Source organism: Budorcas taxicolor, chromosome 11 (assembly GCF_023091745.1).
Source record: "Budorcas taxicolor isolate Tak-1 chromosome 11, Takin1.1, whole genome shotgun sequence".
In the NCBI taxonomy this organism is placed as follows: Eukaryota; Metazoa; Chordata; class Mammalia; order Artiodactyla; family Bovidae; genus Budorcas; species Budorcas taxicolor.
The window spans coordinates 108,706,711-108,723,330 of NC_068920.1; the positions used below are offsets into that span (position 1 = coordinate 108,706,711).

Below are 16,620 nucleotides of genomic sequence, written 5' to 3' on the forward strand. Positions count from 1 at the left end.
AAAACATCAAATTTATTTTTAACACTTGAACACTCATTTTTTAAACACAGGGAAGCATTCTTGATGTACTTGGAATAAAACCTCCTTTTGTGTTTTATTTGTTGAATTCTATCAGTTGATGTATAAATGTGGCATAAATGTATACCAGTTTTTATGAAGTCAAGAGCTATAATACAGGCTTACTGTGAAGATGGCAATCACAATTACCAAGAACTTTCAAATTGGGAAGTAGATTGACAGTTAACGTGACTATTAAGAGAAAGCTAACTATACTATTTTCAGGAAAAAATAACCTTCTGACACCTACAGATATTTATAAAAATGTAAATACATGGTAGAATAAGAGACAGTATGTGTGTGCTCAGTCACTCAGTTGTATCCAACTCTGTGATCCCATGGACTGTAGCCCACAGGCTCCTCTGTCCATGGGATTCTCCAGGTAAGAATACTGGAGTGGATTGCCATTCTCTCCTCCAGGGGATCTTTCCAACCCAAGGATCAAACCCGCATCTCTTGCACTGGCAGGGAGATTCTTTACTACTGTGTCACGTGGGAAGCCCGAGATTATATCCTTTTTCTCATCTCTAGAACTGTCTGCTGTGCTACCACTCATAACATGAAACACAGCACTATCATCTCTAGAAAGATTTACAATAAATGGTAACAGTGATCACATCCAGGGATCATTTCTAGATATGTATCTCCTTTTGAATTTTACACTATGAATTTATGAATATATCATCTGTCCAAAAATACAAAAAATTTCAATGTAAACCATGTATTAATAAGCAGGCAACTTTGTTCTAACTATATTATGCAGCTTTCCATGTGTTAAGGATAGCTACTTATTTCCAAAAACTGACAGCCACCCATATAGATTGCAATAAATAGTCATTGTTGTTTGGGGGCTTTTGGGATTTTTTTCTGGCCCTGCCACGCAGCTTGCAGGATCTCGGTTCCCCAGCTGTGGAACACAGTGAAAGTGCTGAGTCCTAACCACTGGATGCCAGGGAAGTCCCTAAACAGCCATTGTTAAAATACATTTTAGATAGGAGTCTGAGGAAACCGATGAGGGCTCAAGAGAGCCAAAATGCCTGCCAGCTGCTAAGAACTGGCTTCTCATACTGTCTTCTCAGCTTTAACAACAGCTGTTTGGACTTCTTTGTACAAGTCCTAGAAAAGTCTTCAGAAGTATTTATACTCAAAAATTTCATGACTGAACCCAAACTGTCTCAGTGGCAAAAGGGAATAAATTGATGTTAAATCATTTTGCTTTAGAAAACAGTCAACGGGGAAAACCCTATTTGTCCCCCCATGAAACAGTCCAATGTTGAGACCACCTAACTAGCTGGAAGTGAAACTTCATACCTGTGCCCCAGAAACCCTATCTCCAAACAAGCAGGGGGCCGCTAATCACTGCACGTCTGATGGATCTCTACTACGAATAAAACATAGGAGAAGAATTAGATCTGACAAAGGGTTTTTCAAATGGGGACTTGAGCATAATGAGAACTGTATTAGTCTAAAAGTGACGACACTGCATTAATAATCAAAGTCTAGGTTTCCAGGATGGTCACACAGTGTGATGGTCTCCATCGGACTAGTGGAAAAGTAATCTTTTCCTCAACTTCTCCAAAGCTTTCTGATAGACAAGCTACTAAAGTCACAGTGACCAAAAATCCAAATGTAACTGGTGGCAAAATACACACACTCCAGGTCCATAATATAAAAGAAACTTCCTACCAGTGAAAGGAAATTTCTGTGCTGACTGAGCAGGAACTACCATCAACACACAGTCCTGCCTCAGGGGCTGCCTTAGAGTCAAGAGGGCTCCTTCCTTCCAGGCACAGACTGGTGACTGCAGCAATTCACAGAAGTCCAGCTCTGAATGAAAACCCCTAGTCTTTCAGAGAAAGCCCCTTTGTCGTCCTACTCAAGTTAGCAGACAGCTGGCCTTCATATCCCCAGATTTCATTCTACTTGTCACACAAATAAGATATTAGAGAAGAAAAATGCATGAAAAGAAGAGAAAGAAATTCTCCTGTAACCCTAACTACTACAAAGGTTTTCTCTCCTCATCCACCGCTGTTCTCAGAGTCTTGGTGATGCTGGAACCAGAAATAATAAAATGTTACACTTGGAAGGATCCCTAGGGCTCGTCTAGTCCAGGCCTCTCATTTAATCCAGGAGAGGGTATACAAATGACCTGCACAAGGCCACCCGGCTAGGACAACACAGAACTCAAGACTTCTTTAAGTTGCTACCCTCTTAAACACTACACAGAATTAAGAATTGGTACTATTTTCAAACGAAAACACTGGCAGTTCAGTCTGGGCAACTGGAGGGGATGGAGGGAGAAAGACAAGAGAAGGAGATGACCATTTGCCCATTACAGCCCCCAGACTACCTTTTAAACCTTTCTGAGGTTTAGAAATAACCACACTTCTGAGCTAAACAGCATGGTAATCCTATCTTTTAACCATTCAAATCCTTCCAATAAGAAATCATGTTAGGGCCCCTACCTTATCTAAATGCCCACACACAGATGCACCTTTCTTCCTGCCAGCCCCACCACCAAGCCTCTCTGTGGTCTCATCTCTTGGGAACTAAAAACCAACTGTCTACCCCCAAAAGGGTCTTGCAGGAGCCTTCTACAGCTCCTCCAAATTCCCCATTAAAATACTCGTAAACAGAGACACAGACGCAGAGAGCAGACATGTGGACACGGGCGTTGGGGGAGAAGGGGAAGGAGAGGGTGGGATGAACTGGGAGATTAGGACTGGTGATATAAATACACTGTCATGTGTAAAACAGCTAGTAAGAAGCTGCTCTATAGCACAGGGCGCTCAGCTCCATGCTCTGTGATGACCTAGAGCGGGGGATGGAGTGGGATGTGACAGGAAGGTCCAAGAGGGAGGGGATATATGTATGCACATGGTGGATTCACTTCATTGTACAGCAGAAACTAACGCAACATTGTAAAGCAAATATATTCCAATAAAAAAAAATAGAGGACACATATTGAAAAAAAACACATATCATATAAATATCTGCAAAAAGACAACTGCATGGTCAATTAAAAATGATACTATACATCAAATTTTATAACTTTCTCATCAATAGGCAGACACTGAATGCATTCCAGACTTTATCCTCTAGGGAAAAAATAAGATAGTAGGGTTCCAAGAGAGTAAGGCAAATCTAGAGTCATCCCCACTGTCATATGCCAGCAAATTTGGAAAACTCAGCAGTGGCCGCAGGACTGGAAACGGTCAGTTTTCATTCCAATCCCAAAGAAAGGCAATGCCAAACAATGCTCAAACTACCGCACAATTGCACTCATTTCACATGCTAGTAAAGTAATGCTCAAAATTCTCCAAGCCAGGCTTCAGGAATATGTGAACTGTGAACTCCCTGATGTTCAAGCTGGTTTTAGAAAAGGCAGAGGAACCAGAGATCAAACTGCCAACATCCGCTGGATCATCAAAAAAGCAAGAGAGTTCCAGAAAAACATCTATTTCTGCTTGATTGACTATGCCAAAGCCTTTGACTGTGTGGATCACAATCAACTGTGGAAAATTCTGAAAGAGATGGGAATACCAGACTACCTAACCTGCCTCTTGAGAAATCTGTATGCAGGTCAGGAAGCAACAGTTAGAACTGGACATGGAACAACAGACTGGTTCCAAATAGGAAAAGGAGTACGTCAAGGCTGTATATTGTCACCCTGCTTTTTTAACTTCTATGCAGAGTACATCATGAGAAACGCTGGACTGGAAGAAGCACAAGCTGGAATCAAGATTGCTGGGAAAAATATCAATAACCTCAGATATGCAGATGACACCACCCTTATGGCAGAAAGTGAAGAGGAACTAAAAAGCCTCTTGATGAAAGTGAAAGAGGAGAGTGAAAAAGTTGGCTTAAAGCTCAACATTCAGAAAACGAAGATCATGGCATCTGGTCCCATCACTTCATGGGAAATAAATGGGGAAACAGTGGAAACAGTGTCAGACTTTATTTGGGGGGGCTCCAAAATTACTGCAGATGGTGACTGCAGCCATGAAATTAAAAGACCCTTACTCCTTGGAAGAAAAGTTATGACCCACCTAGATAGTATATTCAAAAGCAGAGACATTACTTTGCCGACTAAGGTCTGTCTAGACAAGGCTATGGTTTTTCCAGTGGTCATGTATGGATGTGAGAGTTGGACTGTGAAGAAGGCTGAGCACCGCAGAATTGATGCTTTTGAATTGTGGTGTTGGAGAAGACTCTTGAGAGTCCGTTGGACCGCAAGGAGATCCAACCAGTCCATTCTGAAGGAGATCAGCCCTGGGATTTCTTTGGAAGGAATGATGCTAAAGCTGAAGCATCAAGTACTTTGGCCACCTCATGTGAAGAGTTGACTCACTGGAAAAGACTGATGCTGGGAGGGATTGGGGGCAGGAGGAGAAGGGGACGACCGAGGATGAGATGGCTGGATGGCATCACTGACTCGATGGACGTGAGTCTGAGTGAACTCTGGGAGATGGTGATGGACAGGGAGGCCCGGCGTGCTGCAATTCATGGGGTCGCAAAGAGTTGGACACGACTGAGCGACTGAACTGAACTGAAACATTCATCTTTGAGGTCCCTAAAATGTTTGTATCCTTCCCATAGAAACCTTAACTTATATAGTGTAGGTAGGTTCCTTACAATCTCCAACTAAGACGGTCCAATATTAAGAGTGGCACAAAGAAATAAAAAAGGAACTCAAGCTCATGCCCCTAATGAAAGTGAAGGAGGGGAACACTCACGTAATCGGGAAGTTGACAATAGTCGGATTCTTCTCCACAAAGAAATTGTTCTTAGTGAATCTCTTAATACAAAAGATTAGATATGGAGGCAGCTTGGTGAGCTGGAAGCGCTTCAGAAAGTTCTCCTTGTAGGTCTTATATTCCTAGAGAGAGAAAAGAAAATGATCAAGTTAGTGTTGGAGCATTAGAGCAGGAACACAAGTTTTGTTTTGGCTTGGTTTGGGTTTAATAGAATTTTGTCTTCCACTTAGAATCCAGAAGACACCTGACCCCAGCAACCACCTGCAAGGGTTAAGAACAGCTGTTTGGCCAAAGCTGAAATACCTCATCTGTGGGCTGTGTTTCAGCCAGCACGTGACCAAACTGTTCAACTCTAACTGTAGTAATGTAGGTATTTGTTTCTATAAGGAAAACAAAAATGTCAAGTGAAAAAGAGGATTTGTTAAAAGTTCAAAATTTAAAAACCATGACTTGTTTTTTGTTTAGTCCCTCAATCGTATCCGATTCTTTGTGACCCCAGGGACTACAGCCCACCAGGATCCTCTGTACATGGGATTTTCCAGGCAAGAATACTGGAGTGGGCTGCCACATCCTTCTCCAGGGGATCTTTCTGATCCAAGGATCGAACCCATGTTTCCTGCATTGCCAGACAGATTCTTTACCACTGAGCCACCTGGGAAGCCCCTAAAAAAATATATAAGAGTTTTACTTAATTCAAAATAAAGAAGAATGTCCTGACCATTTGGCCATCAGACACATGCACCATGGAACAGGCACCTGTGACCAACAAAGAGCACTTTAACAGTGAGGGTTTTCCAGAAAAGCAGTCAACTGACATTCCACGTTCCTTCCTCCTCCAAGGCCCCAAGACTCGTAGGTCAAGTATAGTCTGTTGAGCAACACTTAACTGAGGCCTCACTCAGGACTTGAATATCTCACTTTCAACAGTGGACAGACAACCAGGCAGAAGAAACAGAAGACCTGAGTAGCATTATAATTAGAGCAGCATTTATAATTATAAAGTTGCACCGCCATCAGCTTAATGGACACTCTTCTCAAGGGCACATGGAATGGTCTCCAGCAAAGACCATATGCCAGCCCGTAAAACAAACCAACAAACATAAAATATAGAAACAATACAAAGCATGTTCTCTGCCCACAATGGGATGAAATTATTAACAGAAATCAGCAACAGAAAGAAACGTGCAAAACTCACAAATATATGGAAACTAAACAATACATTCTTTAATGAGTTATCGGTTAAATAAAAAAGAAATAAAAAGGGAAATTAGGAAAGAATTCAAGATGAATAAAAATGAAGACACAACATATAAAAACTTATGGGATGTAGCTAAAGCAGTGGTCAAGAGGTAAATTTAGTTATAAATACCTAAATTGAAAAATAAGATCTCAAATCAATAACCTTCCATCTTAAAACATTGGGGAAAAAGCAAACTAAACCTAAAGCAAGCAGAAAAAAGAAAAAAAATATATCAGACCACAAGTTAAAAAAACACAGGATAAACAACATTTCAGAAAAATCAACAAAACCTGTTTCTTTAAAAAGACAAACCTTTAGTTAGTTGAACAAGAAAAAAAAAATTCAAATTACTAGAATCAAAAATGAAAAAGGGAACATTACTAGGAAATTTACAGAAATAAAAATGATTATAAAGGAACACTATAAACAACTGTATGCCAAAACAGGAGATAAGTTAGATGAAATGGATAAATTTCTAGAAAGACTCAAACTACCAAAACTTAAAAAGAAACAATCTGAATAAACCTACAACAAGTAAAGAAATTGAATTAGTCATTAAAACCTACCCACGAAGAAAAGTCCAGGCCCAAATTTTTTCACTGGTATTTTCTACCAAACAGTTAAAGAAATTACACCAATTTTTCAAACCCTTTTCCAAAATATAAGGAGGGAATACTTTCCAACTCCTTTCATGAGGCCAGCATTACCCTGATACCAAAACTAGGCACAACTACAGATCAGTATTTCTATGAATATGGATGCAAAATTCTTCAACAAAATACTAGTAAACCAATTTCAACATAAACAACAAGAAAGAATTATATACCAATTATACATGACTAAGTATGATTTATCCAGGAATACAAAGGTGGCTTAACATCCAAAAATAAATTAATATAATGTACTGCACCGTATAATAATAATAATAAGGCAATAAATAGCTAAATAAGACAACAAATAGCAATGATTGAAACACACAATCATCTCTGTAGATACAAAAAAGCATTTGACAAAATCCAACACCTTATCATGAGAAAAACACTAATAGAGACAGAAGGGAACTTCCTCAACCTGATAAAGGGTATCTATGAAAAACAGATATGTGATGTTATCCACAGCTAACATCAAACTTACTGGTAAAAGCCTGGATGCTATCCCTCAAGATCAGGTACAAGATAGGATATCTGCATTTTCCACTTCTATTTAACCCTGTACTAGAGATTCCAGCCAGTACAATCAGACAGTAACACTTAAATAAATATGAAGCATCCAGATTAGAAAGGAAGAAGTGAAACGATCTCTGTCTACAGATGATATGATCTTGCAGATGGAAAATCTTAAGAAATCCACTTTAAAAGTTTGGCAAGGTCGCAGGCTACAAAAATCAATATACAAAAATCAACTGCGGGGGCTTCCCTGGTGGTCTAGTGATTGAGAATCTACCTGCCAATGCAGGGGTCATGGGTTCAATCTCTGGTCCAGGAAGATTCCACAAGATCACAACTAAGCCCATGAGCCAAAACTACTGAGCCCATGAGCTCTAGAGCCTGCACTCTGCAATTAGAGAAGCCACTGCATTGAGAAGCCTGCGCACCACAACAAAGACCCAGTGCGGCCAAAAATTAAAATAATAAAAATTTATATTAAAATAGTTCAAACTTATACTCCAAAAACTATACAACACTACTGAAGGAAATTAAAGAAGATGAATAAATGGAAAAATAACCCATGTTTACGAATCAAAAGACTGCTATTATTAAGTTGGCAGTAACTCCCAAACTAATCTACAGATTCAACACAATCCCTGTCAGAATATCAGCTGGCTTCTTTGTAAAAATCCACAAGCTGATCCTCAAATTTGAGAAATTGCAAAGAACCCAAAATAACCAGAACAATCTTGTAAAAGAATAAAGTTGGAAAACTCAGTTTATAATTTCAGAACTAACTACAAAGTAGTAATAATCAAGACTGTGTTCTAGACACATACATCAATGGAACAGAGTTGAGAGTCCGAAAATAAACCCATGCGTCTATGGTCAAAGGATTTTTCAACAAGGATGCCAAGACCATTCAATGGGAAAAGAACTGTCTTGTCAACAGTGCTAAGACAACTAGACAGTCATATGCAAAAGAATAAAACTAGACTTTGTACTTTACACCATATACTAAAGTTTAACTTAATACACTATTGAGCCCACGAGACATATCAGTATTTTTCTAGAGAGTGATACAATAAATACCACTATGTGAAGTTGTTAGAGCTTAAGATTGATGAAGGGTTCATTATACAACTTATGATTGTCATTATTATTTATAAAATTTTGCTCTTTAGATATTCATTCCAATGAAAAATTTTCAAAAATGATGCATCATGAAATTTTGAGTGACGAAGAATTTTTCAGTGAATTTTATGAAGATATTTTCTCTGACTGCCTGAGGGATATATATACTAGTGTCTTAGAAGATGACAGTTCTTCAGAATATTGTTCTGATTCAGATGATGCGAATATTAGATTAAAAAAAAGACAAAAAAACTTAGTCAATGATTCTGATACAGAAAGTGTAAATGAAACTCATGGTGCTGGAGAGGGTTCCTTTGCTCCTACAGAAAAGTGAACTGAAGACAACATTTCAATTCAATTAGAAGATTCTACAGGTGTGTCAGGTGTAACTATTGAATGTAATAATTCACAAAGTGTTAGTGAAATAACAGAATTAATTTCAGGTTAATCAAAATAAACTTACTGACCACATTAGTTAGTTTCTGCAAAAATCCCCCGATCAATGGAACTTCCTTGGTGGCTCAGATGGTGAAGAATCCACCTGCCAATGCAGGAGACTCCAGTTTGATCCCTGGGTTGGGAAGATCCCCTGGAGAAGGAAATGGCAACCCACTCCAGTATTCTTGCCTAGAAAAATCCCATGGACAGAGGAGCCTGATGGGCTACAGTCCATGGAGTCACAGAAGAGCTGGACGTGACTTAGGGACTAAACAACAACAGCAAAGGCCTGAAATGTAAGAGCTAAAACTATGAAAGTCTTAGAAGAAAACACAGATGTAAACTTTCATGACCTGGGATTTAAGAATGGATTCTTACATATGACAGCAAAAGCCCACACTATAAAAGAAAAACTAAGTAATTTCATCAAAGTTAAAACCTTTATGCTGCAAATGATACTATCAAGAGGGTAAAAATGCAACCTACAGAATGGGAAAAAAATATTCGCAAATCATACAATTTGATGAGTGACTGGTATCGAGACTATATACAGAAATCTTACAACTCAATAATAAAAAGATAAACTAATTTTTTAAATGCACAAAGGATCTAAACAAACATTTCTCCAAAGATGATATACAAATAAGCACATGAAATTAGTCACCAGGGAGATACAAATTAAAACCATAATGAGATACCATTTCACACCTACTAGGATGCCTAAAACCCGAACATAAACAGTAACAAACGCTGGTGAAGATGCAGAGAAACTGGAACACTCGTACACTAGTGGTGGGAATATAACAGTGCGGTCACTTTGGAAAACAGTTCTTCAAATGGCTAAATGTAAGAGTTACCACCCAGCAATTCCACTCCCCGATATCCAGCCAAGAGAAATGAAAACATGTCCATAACAATAACTTGTAGACTGACCGTGATCTCAAAGTTTGTTTCAAAATTTGCAAGCATCAAGTGTCATTCAAAACTGACTAGTTGCTGTCTAGGGCAGGGGGACACAAAGGGGTTAAAATGATAACTAAAGGGTGATTTTTTAAAAAATCAATGATGAAAGTATTCTAAAGTTGACCAGATCTGTGGTAGCCCATATCTGTGAATATAGTAAAGCAAAAAACAAAAAAACCTGCACTGTAAACTTCGAATAGGTTAATTGTATGCTACTGTGTATTATATCTCAATAAAACTGTTCCTATTTAAACAACTAAGTTCCCTGCCACATGATGAATAATCTGAGAGCACTGGAGAAATAAAAACTTTCCATCTCTAGTACACATACCAGAGCCACACCTTCCTTCTGGTAAATTTCTCATCATCTGTGGGTATAACCTAAGGAAATAAATGTCTTTTTGGTGATAGGAAGTAACTCATTTCTGTGTGGTTGAAATAAAATATTGTGCTAAACGCAAAAAAAAAAAAGAAAAGAAATGTTCCTAATCAAGTAAATGCCAAGAGATTTCACTGCCCACATCTGTGTCTATCTATGAACAAGCTGGCATCATGAGGCACTATTTTTAATTATCTCAGAGTAGTGAAGGACAGATTTAACACTTAAAAACCATCACAACCTAACATGAAAAGGTTTCTCTGAAATTTACAAGGGAACACTGGGAGCATGGGGTGGAGGGAGGGAAGGAATTTCACACTGGACATCAGTACAGCAAGGTTTTAGCTAAACTCACATTACAACAGTGCTATTAACCAGTTTTATTGATTTCAAAGTTTTGTTTACATAAAAGTTAGTCATAATTTAGTACTTTCCTTAAAAGCTATAGGTATGAAAAGTATATACTAACATTGATGTTTACACTGATTTAAGTAATACTATCATAACAATAAACGCAAACCAATACTGAGGGTCCACAGGAATCTCAATATTACTTATATTTGAACAAACAGTAATAATAGGGACCATGTGGTATAGTTGAAAGTCAGAGAAAAATCTGACTTTCGATCCCCAGCTCTGTCACATAAAATCAGTATAAAATAAAGCCAAATAAAATAAACAGATCTAGATAAGCCCTAAGGTCTTTCACCTCCCCCAAATGAAATGAGTCTAAAAAAGAGAGGGAAAAGGGTTCAGAATGAGGCATCGAGGTAAAAAAAAAAAATTTTTTTAAGTTTAAAAGAATGAAAAAGGATTAAATTTATCTAGGATGAAGAAAGGAATTAAACCAAGAAACAGTTAACTCTGCAGATAAAAAGAAACTTTCAACTTGATGAAAGGTAATGTTATAGTAAGAATAATTTTTTCATTTTATTTGTATTTTAGTGATTTTCTTCTGCTTTAATATCTATATTATATTTTTTTAAAGATGGGAGTTTTTCATACCTTTGTGAGTTTCTACTCTCCTAAATACCCTCTCCTTTCTCCATACCACCCAGAGGCACTTTAATTCAAGTTGAAGTGTGAAAGTGTTAGCAGCTCAATCATGTCTGACTCTTCATGACCCCATGGACTGTAGTCTGTCAAGCTCCTCTATCCATGGAATTTTCCAGGAAAGAATACCAGAGTGAGTTGCCATTTCCTTCTCCAGGGGATCTTCCCAACCCAAGGATCAAACTCACATCTCTTGCATCTCTTGTTTTGGCAAGTAGATTCTTTACCAGCTGAGCCACCAGGGAAGCCCCCAGGTCAAGAATCAACCTGCAGTGCAGGAGACCTGGGACTGATCCCTGGGTTAGGAAGATCCCTTGGAGAGGGAAATGGCATTTTCGCCTGGGAAATCCCATGGACTGAGGAGCCTGGTGGGCCTCAGTCTATGGGGGCACAAAGAGTCAGAAATGACTGAACAACTAACACCTTCACTACACTTTCAATTCAAGTTGAGTTGAGGGTAAAACAGCAGAAAGTCTGGGAGGCTCAATAAACACCATACACTTTAAAATACACGCATTACCCACAAGTGGCAATTTTCAAGTTTAAAAAGAAAAACATCAAAGTGAAAAGGTTGGACTTTCATGGCAGTCAAGAATCCACCTGCCAATGCAAGGGACACGGGTTTGATCCCTGATCTGGAAAGACTCCACATGCCATAGGGCAACTAAGCCCACAAGCCACAGCTACTGAAGTCCATACGCCTAGAGCCTGTGCTCCACAAGAGAAGCCACCACAATGAGAAGCCCGCGCAATGCAACAAGACAGTAGCCCCCACTCCCCACAGCTAGAGAAAGCTCACAGGCAGCAACAAAGACCCAGCACAACCTCCCCCCCCTCATAAAATGATACAGCGATAAAAGAGAGAGGAAGAGAGAGAAAGGGCTATGAGCAGGGCAGGTGTGCAGATGGGTTACCTTCTCAGTGATGCCGTTGAACTTGGCCAGGATGTTGAAGAGAGGCACCTGGGGGATAATGAGCTGCTCCTTCTCGTCCTTGTACAGGGGGGCGGTAGGCAGGTCCAGGGTCAGGTACATAAACGTGGACTCCACCATCGTCTCCTGGTACTCGTCATTATGCAGCAGCTGCTCTTTCTCTTCCGCTGGCTAGAAGTGAGGGAGAAGGAAAAGGAGGGAAGCAGTGTGAGCAAAATAGAACACCACAGCTGGAAAGAAACGAGAGTTCTGGGACGCTTATATTTACTTCATTTAATATTGCAGGCAGGAGGGGTACCCAAGAGACTGTGCAATTCCACAGGCACCTGCACAACCTGTATGCATGCGTGGGTGCTCAGTCGTGTCCGACTCTTTGCGACCCTGTGGACTGTAGCCCATCAGGCTCCTGTGTCCAAGGGATTTTTCCAGGCAAGTGTACTGGAGTGGGTTGCCATTTCTTTCTCCTAGGGATCGTCCCAACCCAGGAACTGAACCCACAGCTCCTGTGTCTCCTGCATTGGCAGGCAGATTCTTTACCACTGAGCCACCTGGGAATCCCTATAGATTAATGCAAACACTGGTCTTTCATCTTCATAGAGATATTATTTAAATACCAGACTATTTGAAATCTAGAAAGTTTATCTGAGCTTTAGGAAGAAACACACTAGCACCACCTAGCGGCCAGAACACTGAAATCGGTCATCCCTCATCTGTGGTTGCCTCCAGGACTTGCCTTGGATACCAAATTCCATGGATGATCAAGCCTCAACCAACTGCTAAATGTAAATAGAGTGCTTTTATATACTGAAAAAAATCTGTGTATAAGTGAACCAGCGCAGCTCTAAACTGTGTTGTTCGAAGGTCAACTGTACAATCGACCACCACCTCCCAAACTTAGCACACTGGTACACAGGAACCTAAGGGACATGCCACTTGGCAGGCGCCTTGCAGAACCTCTTCCTGGAGCAAAAGGCTGTACCAGTTATCTAAGCATCTTTTTGTCAACTATGAATCCTCTCGGGCAATATAAACCAGTCTAAGCCACTCACCAGATCAGGATGAGGCAGTTTTTTAGTGAAGATCCTCATGGATCCCTGGAAAACGTCAGTTACAATTGCTGTACAAACAAATCAAAATGCAACTTCTGTGTTGAAAGCATTTCCAAAATTCAGTCCTAACTCCTACATTTTTTAAATAAATCAGCATCTTCCAGCATAAGACCCAAAGCTCTCACTTAAAAACAGACATATACCACCAAATTATACCTTTTTACTTATTTGTGTAAATAATTACTCTAGGGGATCTCTAAGACTCTGTGCTCCCAATGTAGGGGCCTTGGTTCGATCCCGGGTCAGGAGACTAGATCTCACATACCAAAACTAAGAGTTTGTATGCCACACACAACTGAGACCTAGTGCAGCCAAATAAATAAATATTTTTTTTTAACAATTATTCTATGTCTTTCTTCTCCCCAAGATGGATGGGACAGACTGGCTGAAGACACCTAAAGAGGGGGCAGGGCCACCTGGTAAAAAGAGCACCAGGCTACAATCCCACATCAAGAAACCAACACCATCAGAACGCAGAGAGAAGAAAACTGCGTTAGGTCTCCAAAACAACTTACCTGGTTCAGCAATCTCTAAGTTATTTAAGGCATTCATGAAAAATGTCCAACTACTGCTAAGCCAACCTGGATGCTAAAAACATAGGGACTCAAGGTCTGAGCCTCTATAGGGAGGCAAGCCTATCTCTCCAAATATAGGCTCAAGGCAAGAAACTAGCTTTTAGTCTGTTATTCCAAAGAAGCAGCCAGGCCTGAGGACTATCCACTAAGTCTTCACTCTGGCAGCACGAGCCCACCAGCATGTCCACAACACATTGCCCAGCCCCTCAGTTTGAAACTAGGTCAGGATTTCAAGAGCACAATCATATCCATTTCTACTTATTAAAAATGCCATTATATACAAGCATGCTCTAATAAAGAAAAATGGAAAGGAAACTATTCAGGAACAAGATACCCTAACACAAAAAACACACAGGTAAGAAGAAAGGATGAAATGTTGCAAAGTGTTTCCAAAAGGAAGCAAACAAAAAAGTGCTCGCCTTCACAAAATAACACAACTTACTCTTTTTTTTCTTCTTTGTGCCCCCCAGAGCTGAGTGCAGAGCATTCAAAAACCAGGACAGAAAATCAACTCCATCCCCTGGAAAAGGAGAGGTGGGACATCAGACTGAATGAAAGTCCAAACCACACACTGCTCGACATGACTCCACATTCTCAGTTTTCCTCCTTCCTCTCCGGCCATCCCATCCTGTGGGCAACCTCCTCTATCTGGCCACTACACACTGACACTCCTCAAGGCCAAGATCTTAGTCTTCTGACCTTACTCACCCCCTAGACAATGTGGCTCAACCAGAACCTTCACTCATCAGCTCTATTCCAACCCTGAGTCTCACCACCCATCAAAAATCATTACTGGGAGTTCCCTGGGGGCCAGTGGTTAGGAATTGGCATGTTCACTGCCATGGACTGGGTTTCAACCCTGGTCAGGTAACTGAAATCCTGAAAGCCACACAGCTCAGTCAAAATATTAAAATAATAATAATAGCCATTACTGAATTTCTAAGTCACTCTTCAACAAGAATGTTTTAAAACAAACATGTGACAGAATATCTTCACTTAAGAGCCTTCACTGACTCCCCACTGTTATCAGGATGTAATCCAAGTTCCTTATAGCAGTGGAAAATAAACCCAACCACCTGGTCCATCTCGGCACTCACTGTTGGATCCAAAGGTCCAGCTACAAGCAGTCTCTGTGCCAGGCACCTCCATGCTCCTGTCCAGTGTCCTCTCTGCCTGGAATGCCCACCCCCAGCGTGTCTCCCCACTACCTAAAACTCAGGTGTCTCTTCCTTCTCTCTGAACCTCCCATGTGTTCAATGGGCATCTTTGCTCTACGCACCCTCCCACAGCATGCTGTGCTTCTGCTATCACAGCACTTAACACATGTAATCATCTTTCTACAGAACTATCTTCCCCACTAGAACAGGAGTGCCCGGAAGGAAAAAACTGTATTTTTTAACCCTGCAGCATTAAAACCTAGCACCATGAGTGAATGGTCAATCAACTGACCTGGAAACTAGACAGTATCATATCACATCCTATGAGCTACTATGAGCTACTCATGTGGCAATAAATCACTGGGTTTGGAGGGATAAAAATAGTCAGAATAGAACAGTCTGCGACATGACAAAATGAGAAGCAAAAATGGCAGGCACTTAATAATGGTTGGTGCCTTTTCCAGCCTCCTGGTTTTCCCAAGTCGTAGTTTAGTTCAGCAAATCAGACAGACATCCTATCCAGCTGACAACCCCTGGGACTCTGGGCAGGGCAGGCTGATGAAGGAAGAGTGAGGAACCTGAACACGCTATACACTGGACACTCGCTCCAGCTACTGCAGAGTTCACTGCAAAGTAGCAGTAAATGTGCTCACCAAACTGGTGCTATTGCCCAAAAGTCAGAAGACACGAATTACTCCTTCCCTACCCTGTTTCGTGATCTGAAAAGTCTTCTTGCTGCAGAGGACAACAGCCTGCAGCATCTCATGGGGAGAGACATGTGCTTTGAAATTGCGAGGGTTCCAGAGTTTTCTCATCAGCTCTCCGAAACGCTGGACCAACAAGAACATGATATCCCCAGGAGGACGTTTGATGTTCTTATAATTGTCTTCTTCCAGGAAGTAGTTCCGGAGAGGAGGAACGTTAGACAGAGCCTGGAAATCAAACATTCGATTCCGATTAATCCACAGCCCTTCTCCCGGACCCCTGGGACTTAGGCTCACCTACTTAAGCTCTTCTAAAAACTGTTACACCTTAAAGAATCAGAAGTAAAGGTGTCTTTCCCACATGTGGTACTAAGAGGGTGGTAGCCACCTCATGCGAAGAGTTGACTCACTGGAAAAGACTCTGATGCTGGGAGGGATTGAGGGCAGGAAGAGAAAGGGATGACAGAGGATGAGATGGCTCCGGGAGTTGGTGATGGACAGGGAGGCCTGGCGTGCTACGATTCATGGGGTCGCAAAGAGACGATCACGACTGAGAGACTGAACTGAACTGAACTGAATAAAGCCATACAACTGTATATAAAAATGAATGTACTCTGTTATGATGGAAATAGTCAAAGACTTTAAGAGAATAGAAATTAATTTTATCTCATTAAGCAAAAAGATAAAGACCCACCATGTTAGTTCAGGGAGAAACACATGCTTATTAATGTGATATATGAAACTGGGAAGGAGACCACAGAACAGATCCTACATAAACAACAGTCTCAGGTCTTTTCTGATAGGGTCATGAATCCTCATCAGCGCTGTGCTTACCACGTGCACAACTTTCTTTGACAAGGTAATTCCTTTAGCAAGGAGTAAGGAAAGATGCTGCTAAATATATAAACCCAGGCATCTCTGGGGAAAATAATTCAGGAGGCAACTCAGGATAATGATACAGGTGATCAGGAAAG

General features: G+C 40.6%; 1 protein-coding gene across 1 annotated transcript in view; it reads right to left on the reverse strand.

Annotated features, from left to right (window-relative positions):
• Positions 1 to 16,620, reverse strand: part of USP39 (ubiquitin specific peptidase 39) — a 36,626-nt gene that overhangs the window by 5,111 nt on the left and 14,895 nt on the right. Inside the window, exons 6-10 of the mRNA XM_052648378.1 lie at positions 15,649 to 15,874; positions 14,228 to 14,305; positions 13,151 to 13,218; positions 12,084 to 12,272; positions 4,794 to 4,936 (exon numbers count right to left, since the gene is read on the reverse strand). Of these exons, the coding sequence (XP_052504338.1) occupies positions 4,794 to 4,936; positions 12,084 to 12,272; positions 13,151 to 13,218; positions 14,228 to 14,305; positions 15,649 to 15,874 (704 nt within the window). The remainder of the gene's footprint in view (positions 1 to 4,793; positions 4,937 to 12,083; positions 12,273 to 13,150; positions 13,219 to 14,227; positions 14,306 to 15,648; positions 15,875 to 16,620) is intronic.